The following is a 23,790-nucleotide window of genomic DNA, read 5'->3' as shown; positions in this document are numbered from 1 at the left end:
TGCATTCACGATTGCTTTGTCACGTCGATAATACGATATTTGTTTCGAAATCATCAACGGTTAAAGAGACTCAACGTGGTCCCACAGAGAAAGAGCGTGAGTCGAGTTGCAAGTGATCAGTCAACAGCTATATTCCAATAATTGCAAGGTGCAACTTGAAAACGTACGATAAAAACGTTTACAGCGTAAATCGATGTATCGTGAAACCTAAAGCGAAGTTTCTTATCTGCTGTCGCCAGGCCCGGGGACGGAACTTATTATAGATTAAACGGCGATACGTGACTAAATTTGATATCGATACGTGACAGAATTTTACGAAGGATATAAAAAGCTATCTCGAGAGGAAACGTTCGTTCGGTAAAAGACAGGGATCCGGTTCAACTCGTTCGGCGAGAGAAGAGAACAGTTCGTCAGAATCATTCATAAGACGTCTTACCTACGATCATAAAGTCGAGACCAAAGCCAGGACGTATCCACCTTGAAGATTGAACCACGAAGTGTCACCTCCAAGAACGTCGTAAGAAACTAAGCCTCTGATTTCGAGCTTAGAAAGTGAGTCTGGCACTCTAAAAGCTAGAAACAGAGAATATATTTATATAAAAGAAAAGTTTAATCACCTAACAGCAACAAAAATTGTACTACTATTCCAAGATACAAAAATGTAGAACGTATCTTTCCTAGTGTGCCAGAATCGTGAATGTGAAAACTTTCACTTTTTTGCAGCTGTATTTTGTACACTCGAATGCCTATCTGTTCCTAATTTTATGCCAACACCATAAATGTGTACGTTAGATAACAATGGTGATTATACTCCCACGCTTGATTCATGAATGTGAGTTATTGTTCAGTTTAACAATGCCAAAACTTCGAATTCCAGAATTTATTGAATTACACGTTTATGGTTCCGACATAAAGGGAACGATATTACATCGCTTAAATTTGCCTGATAAAATTTCTCCAGCTTCTAACAGTTTTCCAAGATACAGTTCCGCCCAGTCGCGTGGAACATCTTGTGTGCAGACATAGGATATTAATCTCAGTTCGAATCTGTTTACTTTTTTACTAACGATCGTTTGGAAAAATCAAAGTTACACTGATCAAATTACCAAACGTCGAATGAATTTTGGAAAACTGCGTGAAACGCAACGTAGCTTAACGATTTTCAATTTGCTGAGACGTCAATTTTTGGTAAAAGCATTGATCAATGGTGAATATAACAATTACTTTGTCAACGACAATATATGACCATACCTAATCTGAATAGATTGCATCGATTCGTGAACGACAGGCACTAGCCAATATTGAATGTAACGCCTAATTTGACAGAAACAATGCACGACCTAGTCTCAATAAATTGCGTTAATCCTCGAACGACAGGCGCTAATTAACGCTCACATTAAACGTAAACTAAAAAAACCACACGCATATTCTGACAAAAAATCACCGTTTGTATTGCGTTTAAATTAACAAAACAATGTAGAAATGTTTCTTTACGTCCCCATTAACTGTAATTTCTTTTGTCGATTCAAACATACATCAAGTATTTTCAGAACAACGCTTAAATGCTCGAATAAAAGGCGTTGGTCAGCATTTAATATAACACTTAAATCGACAAAAACATAGAATCGTGCTCAACCGTGAATAACGGGACAATTTTTCGGACGAATAAGCACTAATCAAACGCGCAATATTCGCAGACCTTCTAATTTGCGTTTTCACGCCAACGATTTATAATTGAAACAACGTACTAAATCGAACCTTTTTTATGCGCAAATGAGAAGCTTTTACAAATTAGTTAGTCCGGAAACCGCCTCGACGCTGATCAAAAAACAATAATGGAAAAAGCTCGTATAACTGCGTGCGACGTTTGATCTTGTTCCCGAATTATAATCATTTATTCTTCCAGCAATTCTTAATTATCCTATTTTTCGTTTGAATTGCTAGCATAAATTTACACGCGTGAGAAAATAAATTTATTCCAACGAAATCAGTGAAAAGATAAGTCATACGTTCGAAATGACATTTTTAGCAGGAGACTTGATTTTCAAATAAACTAATATCGAATACGCGCACTCTACTACGCTGTGGACTAATTTTGGTTGCGTTTATAACCGTAAAGGTAACCAATATCGTGACTTATTATCGTTTCCTATCCAGACTCTCGGGCCTCGTCATTCCGTCAATATGTCTGCATACGGTAATCGAGAGTACACGGACATAATCCTCGTATTAGGTGCACGACACATCTATGGCTGCTAGATATTACAAAGATCGGTATTCAAATCGTCGTGAATCCGATACAAGGGTCGTTCAATGAGTCGAACGAACGCTCGCGGAGAAATCATTTCTTTTTTTTCAAAGCGTACAAGAAAACTCTGGAATATGCACGAGTTAACTTGTCTCTCAGCGTAGTGTTCTGGAAAAAATTGTTTTCCGAATATGACACGAGAACAAATCCCATCCTTATTGCGGCTGTCGTACGCAGGGATTGATGGATCGTGATTACTTTTACGGAAGGCATTTTGCTATTGCAACAATTTTTTCTCGTATTCCATGAACCGAATCCAACTACACTATTCGATATTCGCAATACCCATGACTGGGCTCCTGAAAATCCTCGTGCCATTTCTGAAATTCACTTTCAAATCGGATGGAACATAAATATTTCAGTTGACATAATAGAAAAATAAATTGTCGACTTTTCCATGAGGGGGAACACGCCATTACTTGACTTATATTTAACCTAAGAAATAATTGTGTGTCATTCTTGAAGTGATAAAAACGAGAAATATAATCATAGATTTCTGGTCGCACATTATATTTGCGGTAACGAATTTTTTTCTCAAAAGTATGTAGGAATTCGTGGGTATATATAGTCACCAAAAATGATTTATAACGCCCTAGCTAAATGTAATTTTTTTAGAACGATTCAAAAATTCTTTTTTCGCCGAAAAAAGGCACCAACCCCCCTTGTCGATTTTTCTTAATAATTCGTTTTTGATTTTTAGTAATTTTGTTTGACGCCCCATAGAAAAGTTGTCTAATACTTCTTTGTAGGTACCCATGAGCCCTACTCCAGAAAAAAGTTTCATTGAAATATATTGACTATTGCACGAGTTATGGCTGTTTGAAAATTAGACCATTTTTATGGGATTTTTTTCACTTTACGGGGTCAAAGAACAACTTTTTCAGTATTATTAGAATTTCTACATTTCCACAAGTTATAATGTTTTAAATATACGCATGAAATTTCGGAGAACCATTACTGGCCAGAAATTATATTTTCAGTGAGGAATTTTTTTCTCGAAAGTCGTTAGGAATTCGTGGATATGTCTATTCACCAAAAATGATTGTAATTGACTCCTGCAACTAAAAATAATTTTTCCAGAATGATTCGAAACTTTTTAATTTGTCCACCTTCTATTATAGTTATTCGGATAATCGGGTTCCGGATAATCCGAACACTACTGTACCAGTTTCCTTGATTTCCCGATAAACTATTCCTGTATACACAACAGCCTGTATACACCTTCTCGAGTCGTGGCACCAGTTCCTGAACACTCTGTACAGATTCGGCCGTTATTATTTAAATATATTCAGTCCTCCTGTGACGCCAGTATATCAGATTCATGTAAAACACTGTTGTACAGCGTCTTCATTCAACCAGCTCTTGGGATATTGTCGCTAAAGCAGCGGCAAATCGCGAGAGAAATCGCCACGGCATCGGATCACGATTCTGTGCCGCAACAATTCTCTATGCTCGAGAGGGTAAAGTGTAGCCAGAGTATTTCTGTCCCCAAGGTCTGCGCGATGCTCCTTGAAGCTTCCAGTTCTTGAGCGTTCTGTAAAACCTTATCTTCGAAGCAACACGGCTCTCGCGACGTTTCTTCGACTCGATTTCGAACACAGTGTCGGTCGTAAGGTCCTCGTAGGTGAGGGACCTCCGGTAGCCAACAAAAGATCAACGCGAAAAGAGGAAAAAGAAAACATAAATACACTTTTCAAAGGTATATAACATTTTCTTGCACTGCTATAAGCTTGTATTAAACGAAATTAAAGTCTAAAACGAATGCAATAGAAAACATGAGTTACGAAACAGCTTATAAATAATTCTTTGCGGTAAACACAGTCATTGTTGAATCTGTTAGACATCGACGCCAGAAGTTGAAAGTCGTAAGTACTTGATTATTTCCTAACTGTTGGATCGAGTGTAGTAATAACGTTGCATGGCCAGCTCGCCTGCCAGATTTAATGTCGCTTGATTATTTCCTTTGGGTAGCATTAAAATACGAGGATTATCGCCAGCCACGAACCACCGTTGGAAAAAATTCGAGGACGTGTATTATTATTAAAACGATCGAGAAAGTCTTTCGGTCTACGGTGGTAAGATTACGCAATTGCAACTTCTAAAATTGGAACTTGGAACAAAACTTGTTCTGCGATTATCTGGTATTATTTTTTCTATGCGAAATTCGATGCTCCGTATCTCGATGAAAAAGTAGCAAACAATTGACAGTGGAAGCTTTCTTTGTTTAAAAAATAAATCGTGTACCCCTGTTTTCAATTTACTGAACCGGAGGTCAGGCAGTTGACGACCAACCATCGAAACGTTTCAGAGTTTCCGCAGAAAAATTTAGCATAATTGCGTACCCCGCGCATCAGGAAAGTTTCTCGCCGCGAATGATGATAAAGGAACAGCGACTCTGTAAACTTAATGCGATCATCTCGTAAAAAGTACAAAGGGTACGTAAGTTTTCTCGAAAATTTTCCTTCAAGCGGTCGTCTGTTGGAGCACTTACTTTAATTGCAACTTGACAAATATCTATAATGAGTATACGAGCTTTGCTCCCGGGAAATAAATTTATTCCAGCGGGAATTTGAAATCGCCATTTTTTCCTAAAACAGCACAAATACCTTGAATTGCATAAAAGTTAATGGAAGTAACTAAATAAAATTGCAGATCTTCAGATCTTCAGATCTGATGTAACTATTTGAAAGATTTGAGGGAGATGCAAAACTTTGTAAATGGTTAGAGCTTAACTGTCTAATCTCTCGCGTTATTCGTGTTTAACGAAAGGTCGATTAGAAGGAGACTCCACAGCGCCTGTCGTCGGATTTAGGTTTCTAATGGAGTTTCCCAGCGATGATTAGTTATTGTTACAAGTACGGTCGCGTGATTGGTAGTTGAAAGCTGAGGTGTATACGGTCGCGAATTTCAACAGTGACGCATTGGGAATTTCCCAAGGCTGGACACTCCCGTCGACCAAGTGTCGACGTAGGGTCACGATTTATGGCGTTGCGTTGCCTGCATTAACGTCCACCACGGTTCTACGTCGAGCCGGCGACAAGATGTTATACAGAATGTCCCAGAAATCGCGTTACAATCGGCAAGAAAGTAATTCCTCGTGTGAAATATAGAATAAAATTTTGTTTCGCGATTGGCGCAATTTTCTAAATATTTCTAAAGTTTAAGTGCATTTAATATACTGACTATACTAGTCTACCAACCATAATCTACTTAGGTTACTCAACCCAACTAGCTACCGTTACTTCTTCTTGTGTTCGTAAATAATGTCAAGTCCATTAGTACTGCAATATCTTCTTTACTTCAACCGAGTACTGGCTATCCATTAGAGTTACAAGACACCTCTCTTGGTTTTTATTTGTAGAGTCATACGGAAGAAATACTTCATGGTAGAAGTAATCGAAGTTGATTTTAATTAAAAGTTAATATTGCTAGGAATGTTCAAATAGTTTATTATATGGGCATTTGACAAGTATTCGAACGATACGAATAAATGATGAATTTCACTGTGTATGTAATAATTACGATTGCCTTCTATCTGTTGGAATTATTTTAATACAGACTAGTAATCGTTTCTACAAACGTGTGTTGTGCCGCCACTGGAAACTATGTAAGCGGAGAAAACGCAAGTCAAGCTATAACTGTGCATGCAATTACACTGTAATTAAGCAGTTATTACACGGTTTAAAGTTTCACGATTATGATTACACCGTAATTAGCCGTTAATTGCCGTGCGATTACAGCACAAGTACGCGTAATTGTATCGTGACGAATGCGATCAAACCAGATTTCAGATTTCGCTCGATTCTGTCCCAGCGTTAGAAAGCATTTTTCGACACATTCGTCGCGAAAATAAAACTGCACGCTCCAGAATTATTTCAATTATCGACAAGATGAACCTAAAAAAAAAAAGACGAACGTTTGTCCACGTTTCTACTTTGGATTATAAGACGTCGTTTACAAGTCGTGCCGCTACTTTGGAAAACACTGTACCACTTACTCATGGTACCACATTCTCCTTAACCCAGAACTGAACTCTCCTTTTCCCCCCTGAAATATTGTACGTAAACGTAGTTTACTCCCCCGCGCTAAAACGTCCGCGAATCTTTACCGTGGAGTAGCAGTTTTCGCAAGCGTTGGAATCGCAGCCGAAGACGCCGCGCCGGGGTATTTAGTGCCGTCGACGACGTAATCGCTTCCCCGTTGCTGCAGGGGCCGTTAAAACCTGAAAGTACTCGAATCCGTGGATACAGCTTCCGTCACGGGGCATTCCGCGCGGAGAGCTAAGTGTTCCCGTCGTCGAAATGGTGCCGTGTAATGCCACGGTGAAATTACGTTGAACAATTACGGATATCGCCTCGGTGTAATTCACGCGAACGCTTTAAGCGTTTCGTAGCGAGACCCGGCGACGGTGCCAATAACGCGATAATCCGCGGACTCCAAATGTTATGAATACAGGCATTATCGAAAGGGCCTGGATTTATACGGCCGGATATTATTTGCCAATGCGGACGTTCGATTTTTGCCGGCGCGACCGCACGCTGCCGCGTTTCGGTATTGATCGAGCGTTGCAGAAATTTCGATGATTCCGTAAACAGCATTAATTAAGTACCGTTTTGCAATTAACTGGGTTCCTCCTACGTCGAATCATCAGCGACCTGTTTTTCCATTCTATTCACGATCCGTAAATCCCCGTCGAACGGGACTTTAATCGAGAAAAAAATCAATCGACGAAATAAAATTTTCCACCTATACGGTGAGATTTTTACTTTTACGACAGATTATAGTAATGTAATTATTGTCGAAGCGAGTAGAATTGTATTGTGTTGTATTTGTCGATATTGGAATAAAACTATTATTTTTAACCCTAGTATGTAAACCGATGGACGTGAAATATTTGAAATCGTGTATCTCGTATGTAAATTTCTTAAAAATCGGCTCGTCACGCTTAAGTGGTATCCGTTGTTCGAGTGAAATTTATTTCGTCATCAGTGGAGTTTAAAAATGCATTTTTTATTTTGCATAATGCATACGCTCTGCATATTTCAGTTAAATGATATACGCACGAATACATTACATATTTCGTCGATGTCTGGCATATTTATTTGTAATCAGATTCAGGAATCGGGAACAATCCGAACGGTGAATATCTCGCAGGGCAGAAAAGTGTGTTACGAAGCTGTTGCAGCGGCCATTACATCCGGTGATGCGGAACGGCCATACCCGGCGTGCAAATTAATATTACCGGATAAACATCGAATACTGGATGTTTCGAATTTAGAAAGATTGCTAGCTCTCGTATCGTTGTGTTTCATTTCTGCGAACACTTTATATTTTTCTGGATCCGAGCAGAAACGAGAAGATGGCCTATAAACCCAGGAACGTCGATCTATAGAAAGGGGATTACACAATAATCACTCGGGGAAGCTTCTCGTTTCTGCACAGTTTCGTGTGTCAGCTATTTCATTGATTAACTATAAGACTATCCTCGTCTCATAACTTTCTATATTTCTTACAACAATACCTGATTTATAAATCACATATGGAAGGCAATCTTGCATGCAAATTTCGAATTTAGTTAATAGGAGTAATTAAAACAAATGGTGACTAATGACTCGAGAAGAATAATACTTTCTTCCATTGAAATTGAACTAACAAATTTTTTAAAAACATACTGTAGTCAAATTCGACTCCAACGCGAACGTAGGCAGATAACAGCTACTATACGATACAATTATTATGAAAAAGAGTGGAACGTTTCCTCCTGATGTGAATGTATTGTAATATTTATTTTTAAGCCTGCCGGAAATCTTGGGCCAAAAAATAAGGTCTATTATTCTCGAACGTGTTGAGGATTTCAGAAGCAATAAAGCAAGTATCCAGTCCGTTACGGTCGACGACAGTTTCCAGTTCGGTTTATGAACCGCCTCATTCACTTCGTCGGCTGTCGTAATATATTCCTATTCTACTCGGCTCGGTGCTGCACGACGCGTTATCACTTTCTTTCAGCGCCCTTTCATTTCGTCGGTTAAAATATGTTGAATAATACAGCAATACCGCTAATGCGTTCTCCTTATACTCCCTTAACACGTTCGCTGCACTGACGTCATCCACGGCCGACGCGGAACTTTTTGTTTGCGCAGCAGTAATGACTGGCATTATTTCCCGGGGAACGAAATAACCGCTCGAAGAAACGGTCGCCTTGTTACTTCGCGTCGGTCGGGTCATTGCGTCGTATTATCAGCTAATTAATTAATCGACGGCGTATTTATCGCGTCTGGACGAAACAATGCGAGAAATTAAAAACGAAATAGATTCGAGAATCGAGTAAAAGCGACACTCCACTTAGCTGTTATTAAACTGGACTAAAAGTAACTGCAGAAAGTAATATTAAAATTAATATATATAGCTAGATTTCGAATTTTATAGGAAAATATTTATTCGATGGGTTTTGCACGTATTTTTCGCCTTTGTATTTGTAACTATTAACGCACGTACGGGTCTATGTTATAGAAATAAAGCATAACAGTATTTTGTTTTTTAGCTTGTTTTTTGAACGCTACTAGTTTGCCAATTAATCCTTTGATAAACAATCAATACAGGCGCGATATGAAGTTCAACGATTCAATAGATCGGTCTATTGTCTTCTTTGAAATGTTGTACTGAATTGGTTTTCAAATTCGGAGCGCAATACAGTCAGTATTGGTCCAATTTTTTGGAGCGCTCTTCGAATTTTTAAAATAAAATTCTGTTTTCTTTGTACATTTTTTCGTTTCCTTTAAACGAGAATTATTTACGCGAAATTTAAAATAAAAATTCAGAATAACACTGCTGTTTCTCAAAGAGAGACAATGAATTCGAATACGAATATTTTGACGATCGATTGTCCAGTTATTTTGATTCGGATGCTATTTCGATGACAAATGACAGAAACAGTTTACGCCAGGGATCACAAAATTGATTTTCGTAAACCGGCATTTGCGAACTGCTGTTCCCAAAAAGCTGCATCGAATATTCGAGCAGAGCGAAACCAAAATTTAATCTCTCGACGAGAAAATAATTTCGTCGGATTTTCTACCGGACAATACAATAATATATGTATAAACAGGTTTCAACTTTAATAACATATTCTTTCGATTCGATTAACATTGCATCTACCTTCGTCAACGTTCCAACAATTTCGTAGCGCGGATACGGTCCAGTTCGTAAATTCTGTCGAATTTTCTCAACCGTGCTGCATAGTTCGTGTAATAAGGGCATTGATTACGCGAACGAGGCGAGACTTCGTGCCAGTTTTCAGTACGTTCGAGACGCTGTCGCGTTTGAGTTGCGCGCCTCCGCGTAGGAACAAATAAACCCAAGAGCGAAAAGGGCCATTAATTCGATACTCCTGTTTAAATCAACCGATAGAGCTCTATATTTCCCTCAACGTGGTTTCAGAAGTGGATTGAAAGTCGTTCGGCCGGGGAACGCGCCCGAAGCGAGCGAAGTTAAATAACGCGCACGACGAGTTGCCAACGATAGCTTCGAAGTGTAAAAAGTTTCCGCGAAGAGCTGTTTTATCGAGCTCTTCTCCTTCGACGCTCTTCCCGTATTCCCGACGTCTCGTATAAACTTACGAACTCGAAGCGTCGGCGATAAATCGGGACGCCTCTCGATCCCCGCAGACAACGGGGTCCGCGAATTTTTGCGTTCTCTTCGCGCGATATCTCGTTCGCACCGCTACGAATTCGTGACAACTACGCGAACGTGTCGCCGATAAACGCGTTCGCGGCTCTCGATATCTCGAGGCTGGCAATATCGGGATGCAGCCTGATATCGGGAACGACGAGCAAAAAAATATACAAAAATACAGTCCGTTTCACGAGCGTCGACGATATTATTTTACTTCTCCATCCTTCAATGTTTTGCCCCGCGTTTTGATCTTGACTGAATTTCTCGAGCTGTCGATCGAACTGAACGTCAAAAGAAGTTCCTTCGACTGTTAAAATTTAGTCGTTCGGAAATCAAGTTTTCAATTTATAATTAAATTATGGGGCTCGATGTCAATCTCATTTTGAATTAAATGTTCTGAATTTTTTTATTTCCTGGGGGTCATTTGAAAATGTTTGATTATTCCTCCACCGAGCAGCGTTGAGATTCTTCTTGGACGCGTGCAGCATAAATCCGAGGAGGGTCTAGAATTTTTGGAAGATCGAGAAAGTCTATAACACGAGGTGGATGTAACACGAAGGTAGCCATTTCGAGCAATCCCTATAAAGGAAAACAGCCATACCTTACCGGAGCTCAAAATTGGCTATTACTCGGAAACGAGGTCAAACGGGCCGCATGTTTATACGAACTGTTTTTATATCCTTTGTCCAGCGAAGTGGATACTGCGTGTTATGAAACACCTTATATTTCAGGTTGCGCGGCCGAAAGTGGTAAATCGAAGATTTACTGACCGAAAGTTTCAAATCGCTGCCGCGTTCTCTTTCGTTTTTTGCAGCGAGAATCTTCCGCGAGATTTAAACGAGCTCGGTCTAATGGAATGGAACGGAATTATTTTTATCAGTCCGCCTGCAACGAATATTAAAAAACATGCCCACGCCATGAACCACCATGTTTTGCCAGTGGCAACAACACGTTCTGGCAAAGTTTTCTCTTCTGCAAATGGACGGGGCGCATGTTCTTCGACGCGACCTAAATACTTGGAGCTTGGATTTCTCGGTTCAAAGGACTCTGTTCCAGTACGCGGATGTCCAATTTTTGCGACGTTTTGCTTACTCCGACGACACTTTACGATTTTTTTTTTTACGGAAACAATGATTCCCCGGCAGCTACACGACCGTTTAAACCAGAAGCTACGAGTTGCCTTTTCGCTGTGCTCGGAAATACTGCATTGGGTCTATTATTTATTATTGGGTTCTATACGAATTTTTCTCATGATATTACGATCACATATATCACTTGAGTTAACAAATGATCCACTGTAATCTCAGAAATCTCTAAATCACGGAATAAAAATTTTTCGATCGTCTCATAAACAAGAGAATAATCAAAACTGATCACGGTTCGGGGTGGTCCATCCTGTATGGCATAATAAAAAAAAAGCCGGAGAGGAAATGAATTCCTTTCAAGGCCGTGTATGATATCACATCACGTAGGAAAGATACGACGCGCGAACAAATACGTGCTTCCTTTATAGTTTGGGCGATAGACCGGATGTGGGCCCTCAAGGTCGTTGGAACGAAGCCCACGTTGCTGCTTTTCGGGCCGGAATGCTGATCCGCCTTCGGATCCATCCGAATCGGGATCCCCGGGATTAGTATCCATTTCCCCAAGGCACGATGGCTTGGCAGAAGCTCTGATAGGATTTATTCCGAAAGGCAAGGGGTGAAATGCCGGATAGAGAGGGAAGCCGCGCGTATGGACGTCACGAATACCAAATACACTATATTCCGGCGATCCTTTTATTATTCCATCATGGCAACGCTACCAGGATCCGTACAATGTAAATTCGCCCGAGGTAACAAGCACGCGCGGGTCCGGGGGAATCATGTTAATGTATTCTCCTAAGACGCTGTCGACGTTTCTGGTTAAGGGTTGAACTTTTCCCGGCGATCCAAGGAGCCGCGGTAAACGTTTCGTGTGCCTGCACAGACTGGGCGATAACGTGGAAACGCGTTTCCGTATCGTAACACCTTTCTAAGAACTCCTTATAAAATAATAATTAATGTCCACCCTGTAACCTATCGTGAAACGGAAAGTGTTTATAACCAGCAATAATGACGATTTTAATCGGTTCGTAACTCGTAAGATCGTGATATAGACATACATAGGTGGTCGGTCGAGCACTTGTGAGAGAGCGTGGCCCTATGCTGGCGAGCTCAGGAAGTGTCACGCCATAATAATAAATGTTATTAGTGTGCAAATATATTGGGTTGTCCGGAAAGTTCGTGCCGAATTTGAAGGAAAATTGAAACGCAGAAAATTTAACTTTTAATATACATTTATTAAATTATATAGGTGCCATTCTGTTCTACAACCGTTCTCCACCTTTCAGGCAACTTGAAAATTTCGTCCTTCCAGAATTTCTCAGGTTTTTCACTGAAAAACTACATGATTTTTTTATATTAACCAAAGAATTGAAGTTTCTTCCATTAAGGGAATTTTCTAATGATCGAAATAGGTAGAAATCAGAGGGTGCGAGGTCTGGTGAACATGGTGGATGGGGTAGAACATCCTAACCAAGTTCCAACAACTTTTGTCGAGTCATCAAAGACACATGAGGCCACGCATTGTCCTGATGAAAGACGACGTCCTTCCGATTCGCTATTTCTGGACGTTTTTGTTCAATTGTTGTCTTTAATTTGTCTAATTGGGAACAATAATTCTCTGAATTTATTGTCTCATTATTTGGTAAAAGCTTATAATACAGAATCCCTTTCCAATCCCACCAGACACAGAGCATGACCTTCTTTGGATGAAGACCGGCTTTTGGGGTAGATAAAGGTGGTTCATTCCGCATTCCCCAAGATCTTTTTCATTCCACATTGTTATAAATGATCCACTTTTCATCCCCCGTCACCACTTGCTTCAAAAATGATGTCTCCTCGTTACGTTTATAGAGCAAGTCGCAAATGGAAATGAGATCCATTAGATTTTTCTCCGTTAAATCGTGGGGAACCCATACGTCAAAGCGGTTTATGTAACCAAGCTTCATAAAATGATCGTGGATGGTGGATTTTGACATATTTAACATTTCTGCTAATTTACGAGTCGTATAGCGTGGGTTGGTCTCGATGAGTATTTTAATCTCATCTTCATCAGTGGTGGGGGCCCTACCCGGGCGTTCTTGGTCTTCAAGGTTGAAATCACCAGCTTTAAACCTAGCAAACCACTTACGCACAGTCCTTTCAGCTACAGCACCTTCGTCATAACCAGCGCATATTTTGTTTGTCGCTTGTATGACATTTTTGCCTTTCTAGTAAAAGAAAAGCATTAAATGCCTAAAATGCACTTTGTTTCCTTCCATATTGAACGGCGTATAAAACTCACAAAAATTAACCCATCGTAACCAAATTTTTTTCCAAATATGCCTGAAATACCGTCTTTTACAGTATGTATGCTTGTCATTTGTTTTCAATCGTACTGATATATTCAGACCTGTCTTTACGCCACCTACCAAAAATCGGCACGAACTTTACGGACAACCCAATACCTCACAGTTTCTTAAACTTAGCGTCTACCTTTACACATTTGCAATTTTTCGGAAATATTTTGATTGCACTTTGTTCTTCTCAAAGTGCCCATCAACTTTCATTCGAAACATTTTTTTGTCAGATTAGTGTAAATGCTTCAAAATTCGGTCGTTAAAATGAACTCCCTGTAAAGCGTCGGAGTAAATGTTAAAATAAACATAGAAGATGGCATAAATTGTAGTAGGTGATATAATCATTAGGTAGAGGATGAAATGACCTTTAAAACCAGCGTTCGAACAAGTCGATAGCTTTATTAGTTCCGGAGATATAGCGATTTTAGTTTCAAGTCGATGCGATGGCTAGTTCCGGAGATATAAGGGTCCGAAGCGTTTGTTTACTTTCTTATTACGGTCTTGTCAAGGTCGTTGACCGGAACATGCTCGAAGAAACTAGGTCACTCGGCCACTCGGTCACGAGTCACGTAGTACGAGAAAGAGAGGTCCCGCGCGATGCGTCAGACGGAGACTGCGATATCTTCAAAATGGAAAGTCGGATCGCCAAAAACCAAAAGCCATTTTAAAGAGGAAGGTTTGCCGCTCCCAACGATAGCTCAATAATGGATAAAGCACTGGTGGTTTCGGAACTGCACGCGTCTAAAGTTTTAATACGCGTTACTAGACCGTTTATTAAAGTACTATGTACAACGTAAGTAAACAATTCGGATAATTTTGTGGCAGCTTGTCAATTTTTGGAACAATATTTGACAATCGTCGTTGCGTCATAATTCGAGCAGCATTTCTACCGGTTAATAATTACGAATTTAATCGGTTTATAATTAATTCCGAGGCCGTGACAGGAAGCAAACGTGGTGCATTATTAGTTAGGAAACTCACTTGGGGTGTATTTCAGCAGGTTTACGTACGTACAACGATATCTAACGGTCGACCAATATTCCTCAGAGAGGAGTTGTAGAGTCATGAGTATTGGTATTAAGCAATGAATTTGAGATTACTCCAATAACGATACATAAATCATAGCGGGGGATAAGTGAGGCGCAATATTAGTAAAACTCGTCACTTGGGGTTATTTTTTATGTAATATTATAATATTTTATATAATATTTTATTATATTATTATAATATTTTGTATATAATATTATATCACTTATAAGCCATGCCGTAAAAACATTTGTATCGAGCAATAATTTTTAATTGAATGGATGTTTAATTTATAGATCCTAGCAACGGACAACTGGTACGTAAAATTAATCAGACGCGTCGTTGGCAGTCTCTTTTAATCAATTTTGATTTTTAGAACGACATTTGACAGAAGCGATATTAATTCCACGATTATATTAAAGGATAAGGTTCCGTTAAAAATAGAAAAGCGCCGAAAGCTGATTAAGCTTTGCCAGGCCATACAACTGGAATACGTACTCATTATTTCATTAAACGCAATGTTGCAGTTTCCTGGACACTAATTTGTTTACTGTATAATATTTCGCAGAGAGTGCTTCTAGAAATTATTCAGGATAATTTCAAAATGAATCTATTGTTTTGATTTCTATTATAATCCCTAGATATTTATTAAATTTTAAGTTCTTGGGTACGAAAAATTGAATTTGATACAGACGATATTGTTTAAAAGCTGATCGAATCTTTCAGGGGTGAGCACAAGGTCTCATTCGTTGGTGAAGAGGTTCGACGGGATTTACACAGGGCCGTACTTCGACGCAAACACCCCCACGAACATCACGGCCCAGTTGGGAAGGCATGCTTACTTGCCCTGCAAAGTGCGGCAGCTTGGTAATAAATCGGTAAGTCCACAACCTTTGCCTGCGCAGACACTCTAACTTTAAGAGTAAGTGATAAGCTCCCAGCGAAACGTTCGCGTAAATTTCTGTTGTTTATAATTCTTGAGGAAGTTTCTAATATGCACAGAACCCTCCACAAACTGAATCGAGTCCGTTTAAACACGGATTTGAAAAGCCTCGATTATTCCATGCTAATTTATACTCCAGTAAAGGATCAACCGACGCCGAATAAACGATTTTCAATTTTAAATTAATCGTCGATACTTTATCTTTAACAAGCAGAGAGGAAAAGAAAGAAGTTACGTTCCGGTTGATTTATCGATCCCCTTCGGAACATTGAATTTCATATAACGGGCACATCTAAAACTTGTGCTCGATTGCACGATAAAACACTTAAATTGAAACTTTAATTGTCCGTGGAAACGATGACAAATATCTGAAAACTAAAATCCAATCAAAATACAATTGCCAGTCTCAAAGGTAATTGAACTAAACCAAGGATTGCTAGTGGATATTGGACCACGTTCCTCGATAATTAATAAACGAATTCTTATACAAATACAAAAACCAGTTAGCGATTTGTTCTAAATAAAAAAAAATAACGTGAACAAGCTTCTCGATGCTTCTATATTCTAAATGCTCTTTTTCGTATCGACACAACCTACTAAAATAGTAATCTTTTCTCTGACACGAATCCGTCCTTTTAGCAAGTTCCACCGTCCACGATTTTCTGCTACGTTGTAATTTTAATTGAGCACTTAGCGGAAGACAAGCGTCCTAAATATGTTTCTCAAGCATGTTGCCCGAAAATATGCCTCGTGGAAGTTGAACCTCCAAAAGGGTGGTTTCGTTTCAAAGAAGAGATTATCCGCATTTCCTTGAGAAAACCTTCCTGATTAAATTCACCCTGAAAAGGACCTGGTACCAGGTCGAAACGTCGCGTTATAACGCGTCAAATATACACTGCATTATCAGTTTCCAAGTGGTTTCGATCATTTTATAGTATTTGTTAAATTTGTACTCCTGGAATGAGTCAAAGATCGAAACGTCGGGTTATCGTACAACGTAACTTAGAAATTGAATTGTTCGAACATTTTCTCCACGTCGAATCAAACGATAAATCCATTGTTTCCCCGAATAATTGAATAACATTTTACAGTTTCCAAAGTCCGCTTTTATCGAACTCGACGCGTTTCTAGGGGCCGAACGAAGCGCTATTAAAGTCGCGTTTACACCGTGTTTGTTTGTTTAGCTTGCACCGTGGCGCATCGTTCCCGAAACACTTTGTACAACGTAACAGATGAAGATATTACACGGTGCAGCGAGGATGAACGTGCCCCGACGGGCAAATTACGGATTCCTTAATTTCCTGGTCGATCATGAAACATTCGCTAACTTCGAGCGTCGTTATCTCGTCCCCGTTCCTTGCAAAAAGCACGGCCGGATACCGCCGCCGCCTGCGCCCAGATAAAGCAGATTTATTTGCACGCGAATACCTAGTTTTCTGTTGCCCCGACGTCGATGGTATCGCGGCGACCGTCGACTCGTCGGTTTCCATGAACTCGCTGATCCGCCATCGAAAAAGTTCCCGCCTCGCGTTCTAACGCTGGTCCCATCCATATTTCGCGCCGTGGAAACGTCCGGTTCGCGCTATTACAATAATCGAAATAGCGACGATAACCTGATACACACGGTCCGAACGGGTATCTCTCAGTTACAGAATTTACGCTCAACTATAAAAGTCTAATCTGTCCGGATTCGCGGCCGTTAGAACGGGATTATACGAGCCGCGCGAATTTTATGACCCAAGAGGGAGAAGGAGAAACAGACAGGGGGGAGAGAGAGAGAGGGAAACAGATGGACAGATAAATAGATCATTTATCGCGTGCTCCCGGTACAGTGTCCCCTAAGACCATTAAGCTGCAATACAGACTGTTACATAGTTAAAGCGCCGGTGAAAAAATTACGAGAAACGCAACGGATGGTGATTGAATACGGAATGACTCTGCGCAAATATAGGATTACATCAATTAGATAATACTGTAGGATTCAACAAAGAGAATTGTATTTGGAACAAACGTGCAAATGATCTAATTATATAAACGAATTTGAAATAATTAGCAACACAAATTAATATCACATAAGAATCACGTCTGTCGTCGCGCTGCCCTTGGTTACTCATTCCTTCTCGAAGAAAACACTTTCAACCCTTTTGCACATAAATTAACATTCAACGAAATTAAAGCGCGGCACAAATATTCAATACAAATCTCCTACAATATATTAATAATACATATGTTAGGAGGATCTGTTAGAAATGTTTCAAACGGTAATGAGAAAGTAAAGAATAACGTTAGAAAATTTAATAAGTAGAAACATCGAGCAACGGTCAGACGCGGCAACCGAACTCTTTTCGTTTGAAATTCGATTATCTCGAAGCCCGAGTCTCGAATGAAAAAATGTTATTCATAGTTTTCGATTCGTTTTCCCGGATCATTCCCCGGCGATTCGTTTGGATGTTTCGTTACGCCGCGTCGGGTTTTGTTAATGCTTCCGCGAGCCACTGTTCGCGTAACGAGTTCGACTTTTGGAGGGAGAAGGAAAAAGAGACGTTTTACCCGCGACAAGGTAACCCAGATCCAGCGTCGACGGGGAACGAGTTCGGGCCTGGTAAGGGCGCGTTTAAGGGCGTCCCTTGAAAAGCGACCCGGGACGCTGCCGCGGCAGTAAAACTTTTCGTACGCGGTCCCGTATCGCTCATTAGCGAACTTTTAACCTCCCCTCCCCTTTGTGTATACGGCAACGAAAGTTGTACATACGTCGAAAGAGAGCCAGGACTAAGTGTCTGGCGACACGCGACCCTTGTATAATCGTTCGGTTACGTACTTAAGGGTCGCGACCCCGCCGCCGTCGCCGCGCTACCCCTTCACACCCCCGATACTTATCGCGCGCGGAATTAAACGTACTTTTACCGCTGACTTTCTGTCAACGGCCATTGTGCGCCCGCCACACTCGGAAACACGATTGAAAGCGATTGTTCTTTGCGGACAATTTCGCGGAACACGTGCCCGGCCCGACGTTGTCCCCCGCATTTCCGTGTTTCGTTCCGGGAAATGCTCGAATACATTACTTTGTTGGGGGATTTGTTCTTGAATTGGTTGATCAAACATCAGCTGCCCCCGTTCTATCGATCGAAACTACTATGAAACGCGCGCTAGTGCTTCCTTTTCGTGTTGTACGAATTACACGTTCGTGGACATTTACACGCGACTAATTATTTTCGACAAACAACACGCGAGAAACTTTTTATTCCCACCGAAGGTGTTGCTCGAATTCACCCGAGTTTCGATAATAAGAGTAGCTAAAATCTCCACGGTTATTTTTATTCAAATGCAGAAGTGTCAGTGTTTCTCAACTGACGGGTCACGACCCTAAGAATGGGTCGCGGAAGCTCCTTATACCGAGTCGTGGAGTTGTATACTACCGTCTGTAAGGTTTTACATTTAATAATCATAAGTTTTCTCGTTCGCGCAAGAATCCTTAAGCGATAAATCCATGAAACGGATGATGCTTCTGGTCCGCGGAGCATGACAAATTTATGAATTTATTTTTTGTTGCGAAAACATAAACCTTTGAAATGGACGATCCTCCCGGTTCGTAAAGCAAGACATAAATTTCTCTATAAATTATAAAGCCTTTGAAACGGACCATTCTTCTGGGCCGTAAATTCATGTCTCGCTCTACGAGCCATAAGAATGGTCCGTTTCACGGGCTTTGTGTTTTCGTAAAAAAGAACTAATTGAAAATGTACAATGTAACGAACAGATTTTAACGTTATTCGATATTATAAATAATCGTATTTAGACACCAATTGATAGTACAACAATCTTAGTCCGTACCAAGCATAACGTAAAAACATTTTTTAACTTACAATTTTAAACCATATATTAAACCACATTTTCTCATTCGTAAAATACGCCAGTAAATTGTGATCAAGCAGTTCAAGAACACCCTGTATTTCGCTATGAAATTATAATTCTGTGTTCTTAGAACTCTGAATCTGTTTTGATAAAAGATCGAACCGTAGTGTAGAAAGCCCCCCTCGAGGCTTTTATCAGATCACTTTGCTAGACTTACTTTTTTATGAGAACTTCAACCGAACACGGTTCCGCATCAACTCAAACAGAGAGATAGAAGAATGCAAATTAAAATGAGACTCGAACGCGATTACATCGCAGACGCTAATCAAATCTGCTTCGTTTCCTTTTAAAAAAAAAGTATTATTTCTTTTTAATTCTAACAAAGTTAACTCGACCAGCGGACTCCATCGTCGATCGTTTAAATCAACAGTTAATCGGAACTCAGTAGAAGTACACGCCCATTTCAAGGTTTTGAATCATGGAAACACTAAGCTCAGCGATATCGGGTTCACTCCGTGGGTATTATTTATAAAGCTTCAAGCCAAGTAAACCCGATATCACTTAGTTTCGAGTTTCCCCCGTAATAATTGCAGCTCAGAAGTCGACGTTGAAACTGCGTTCATTAGTTCCGATGCCACGGAGTTACGCAAACAAATTTTTCTTCGAGTGAAATTACTACCATTCCTTGCCCGTATTACTCGGTCCCCGCGAGCCATAGGAGCACTTACTCCACTTCGTTGATTACAACTTCTACTCGACCATAAGTCGTCGTTACATCGTGGAAACACCTCCTGCCGCGCGTTGAATCGGCCTCGGCCAGGCGTTCGCGATACTTATCGCGCAAATAAATTGAATGTACTCCTAATATGCTTTTCTTGCGAACGCGAGCCGCGACGAAAGAACGTTAGCGAGCCCCGATCGACGGACGATAAATTAACCTTAGACAAGGGAGGGAAGATTGATCGACCGAGATCGGAAAGTCGAACGGGCTCGCCATCGCTCTTTTTCCCCATCGGGCAGCTTTTTCCGCGCTTTTTCGACTTCCAGTTCCTGTCTGTATTCATCGAACGAACCTCGCCCGGAATCCTCTCAGACGCAGCCTGAATTTCACTCCATCGCCAGAAACGTCTCTATCGCTTTATTCCCCTCCCCCTCTCCCTGCCCCGCATCTACGTTTCTCCCCCCTTGCGAAGAAACATCCGCGAAAAATATAACAATGGAGCGGGATGTATAGCAGAAAAGATTAATACTCTCCGCGGCGCTTCCTCGTCGAGAAAAAAAAAAGAAGTGCCGTATTGACTTTTCTCGTTGAGACTGATGAGAAAAATATATGATCGTGGCCGTGTCCGCTCCTTCCTTTCGATTCTATTTTTATTTCGAACGATCGTGCGCTGCAAGAATTCTGCTACTTGTCCCGGAAGGGGAAAACAATATCGCGAGAAAATTTTTTGGCGAGTTTCGGAGATATACATATACAGGGTGTTTGGCCACCTCTGGGAAAAATTTTAATGGGAGATTCTGGAGGCCAAAATAGGATGAAAATCAAGAATATCAATTTCTTGATTGAGGCTTCGTTAAAACATTATTAAAAAATTAAATTAAAAAATTTCAAATCCTTCTGGAAAAATTATTTCCAGTTGTGGGGGTCAATTATAATTATTTTTGGCCATTAGACATACCCCCGAATTCCTACCCACTTTCGAGAAAAAAATTCGAGTAGGTGTGAAATTTTTCAACAAAATTAAGAAATTTCAAATCGTTTTGGAAAAATTATTTCCAGTTGCAAGGGTCAATTATAATTATTTTTGGCCATTAGACATACCCCTGAATTCCTACCCACTTTCGAGAAAAAATTCGAGTAGGTGTGAAATTATTCAACAAAATTAAGAAATTTCAAATCGTTCTGGAAAAATTATTTCCAGTTGTAGGGGTCAATTACAATTATTTTTGGCGAATACACACACCCCCGAAATCCTACGTACTTTCGAGAAAAAAATTCTTTATCGAAAACATACTGTGTAGCCGGAAATGTTTCTATAACTTTTTAACGAAGCCTCAATCAACAAATTAGTATCCTTGATTGTCATCTTATTTTGGCCTCTAGAATCTCCCATTAAAATTTTTCACAGGGTTGGCCGAACATCCTGTATATATACTTTTAAGTAATTTTCAAAATCGAAAGAACGAATATTCTTAAGAAACGGGAATGGAAATTGGTGGCGAAAGATCGTCAGAATTCTCGAGCCCCGGATCGTTAATCACGAGAAAGTAGAATGTGTCACGTAACTTTTAATCAGACGCGGACCGTACGAAGGCTGACCAAGATGACTGACACAATTTAGCTCGCAATTTCTTCCGCTACCAATCTTTCCTTCTCCGTGGAATACAGGATGCGTCGTAACGTCGACCATATTTTCGTGCTGACATGATATCCTATTCATCCTGCGCTTCCAATTATAAAAATTCTTGGGTTGCATAAATTATCCCGCCTGTTCCAAAGATTATTAAGCTCGAGTATCAAATGGAATACACTTTCCCAATTATTCTTGCATTTTCGTGGCAAAGAATAGAAATGCGTAATCGTCGAGTTTAAGAACGTTCACGAGTAATAATACGAGAACAGCGAGTTTGAACGATACGATCGATGTTTATCTTGTTTGTTCCCGAAACGTGAAAGGTGTCGTGGATCAGAAGGAGGGACTCGCATATCCTCGCCGTAGATAAAACCATGTTTGTCCCGGACGAGAGGTTCCAGGCGCTGTTCGTGGACGCTGTGGACAGCTGGACGTTGCAGGTGAAGTACGTCCAGCAACGCGACGAGGGCGAGTACGAGTGCCAAATCTCGACCGATCCGAAGAAGAGTCACATCATCAAGCTCAACATCGTCGGTGAGATCGCGTAGACACTCTTTCCACGACGCAGGCCAATAACGAGACTTCTTTGTCGACGCAAAACGTTATTTTTATAACGCTACGGACGAGCTCTCTGTTATCGATCGTCCAAGTACAGCGGAACCTTGGTAATTTTTTGCAAAACGGGGCTGAATATTCCAGCAACAAAGCAAACGAACCAATAAGAAAGAGCCCCCGCTCTTACAGCGCACGGCTTCGCTATCTATGATCACTGCCAGCTGTGTTTCCTCCACCTCCGACTTTGCTCGTTGACAAATGATCATCCCTGATCGATACGAGTCAACGAACGAAGTTTGCGTGCAATTATCGAGGTTCCGCTGTACTCCTCGGACGAAGTTTCAGCTGATCGATAACCGTAGGAGCATTAAGATACAGTATTCCTCTTTACGAGACCCGTAAAAAGGTAAGCATCGAAATTTCACTATCGAGACGTCCAGCGTCGATCCTTTTAATACGCCAAAACATAAAAATCTAAGGAACACGTATTATACTTTTTTCATTAAATTTCCAAAGTCAAAGATATTTCTCTTTATTCTCCTAGAGCTCTGTAAACTCGCATCATAAATTATTAACTTCCCTAAGCCGATCTCATTTCGCCGATTGGTTCTTCTTTACTTCGTTGTCCCCTCTCAACGATACCGATGCTCCTCTAATATTCCACGACCCGTTTCTCGTACTAATCATCAACAACATTATCGTCGTTAGTGCATCGTTCGAGCCGTACATCTACTCGCGTCCGTGACTCGTAATTATCTTCGATGACTTCGCTGATACGTAGATCGTACACATCCTCGTAATCAAGAAACGTTTCCTCTTACGCGTATTAAATTCATTATACTGTCGGGGAGTAATGCTTGTTAATTATCTTTTAATTGAGACACGTAATATTTAAAAATTCTAGCAGAAGTCGCGATCTTAATAACTATCAGACCGTAATTTTTGATACATAAATCTGTTTGTGAAATATTTGATGTTTCGAATATTCAGGAATTCCAGAGTTTCCTTTAGATTTTTGTGCTTAACGAAGTATTACAAAGATAAGAAGATCGTCTTCACAATCGCTGTTACAAATACGTAATCGACGAACGAACAATGAAATCATTTTTGGCCATGTTCGGTATTCGAATTCCTAAATTGCAATGTACGTGTGTTCGTCCGGATGACGATACGAAAGAGATACATTGGTGGTCGGTTTTTTTCAGTGCCAAAGATCGAGATCATAGGCGATCGCGACATGTACGTGAAGACCGGAAGTACAGTCGCCATACGGTGCATGATAAAACAGTCGCTCGAGGGTCCGTTTTACGTCTTTTGGTACCACGAGGGCAATCGCATTCTGGACAAACAGTTGGGCAAGATCGACATCCAGACGGAGAGGATCAATAACGACACGATCAGCAGTTTAGAGATCCACAACGCGAAGACGGAGGACTCGGGTAATTACACTTGCAGCCCGAGCAGTTTGGACAGCGCGAGCGTGCAGCTTCACGTGTTGAATGGTAAGCGTTTTCGCATCCCGGTAATATAAATCTCTTTCGCGTTTCAGCGAGGAAATATGTAGCGCCATCATGATGTCGCGGAATGGAAAAAATGTTCCCTTAAGTGAATTCAAAGCTGAAGATTCATTTTTAACTCTTACGGAGAGATCGACGACCCG

The 23,790-nt window shown here is 40.5% G+C and overlaps 1 protein-coding gene across 1 annotated transcript in view; it reads left to right on the top strand.

The window, feature by feature from the left end:
* Positions 1-23,790, top strand: part of LOC122400477 (zwei Ig domain protein zig-8-like) — a 40,941-nt gene that overhangs the window by 11,438 nt on the left and 5,713 nt on the right. The window contains exons 2-4 of the mRNA XM_043401971.1: positions 15,153-15,304; positions 21,899-22,109; positions 23,336-23,632. Of these exons, the coding sequence (XP_043257906.1) occupies positions 15,153-15,304; positions 21,899-22,109; positions 23,336-23,632 (660 nt within the window). The remainder of the gene's footprint in view (positions 1-15,152; positions 15,305-21,898; positions 22,110-23,335; positions 23,633-23,790) is intronic.

This window comes from Colletes gigas, unplaced genomic scaffold (assembly GCF_013123115.1).
Source record: "Colletes gigas isolate AHSC1104 unplaced genomic scaffold, ASM1312311v1 Colletes_gigas_Sc00018, whole genome shotgun sequence".
NCBI lineage: Eukaryota > Metazoa > Arthropoda > Insecta > Hymenoptera > Colletidae > Colletes > Colletes gigas.
The sequence above is the reverse complement of the archived record's forward strand: the minus strand, read 5'-3'. Positions and strand labels throughout refer to the sequence as shown.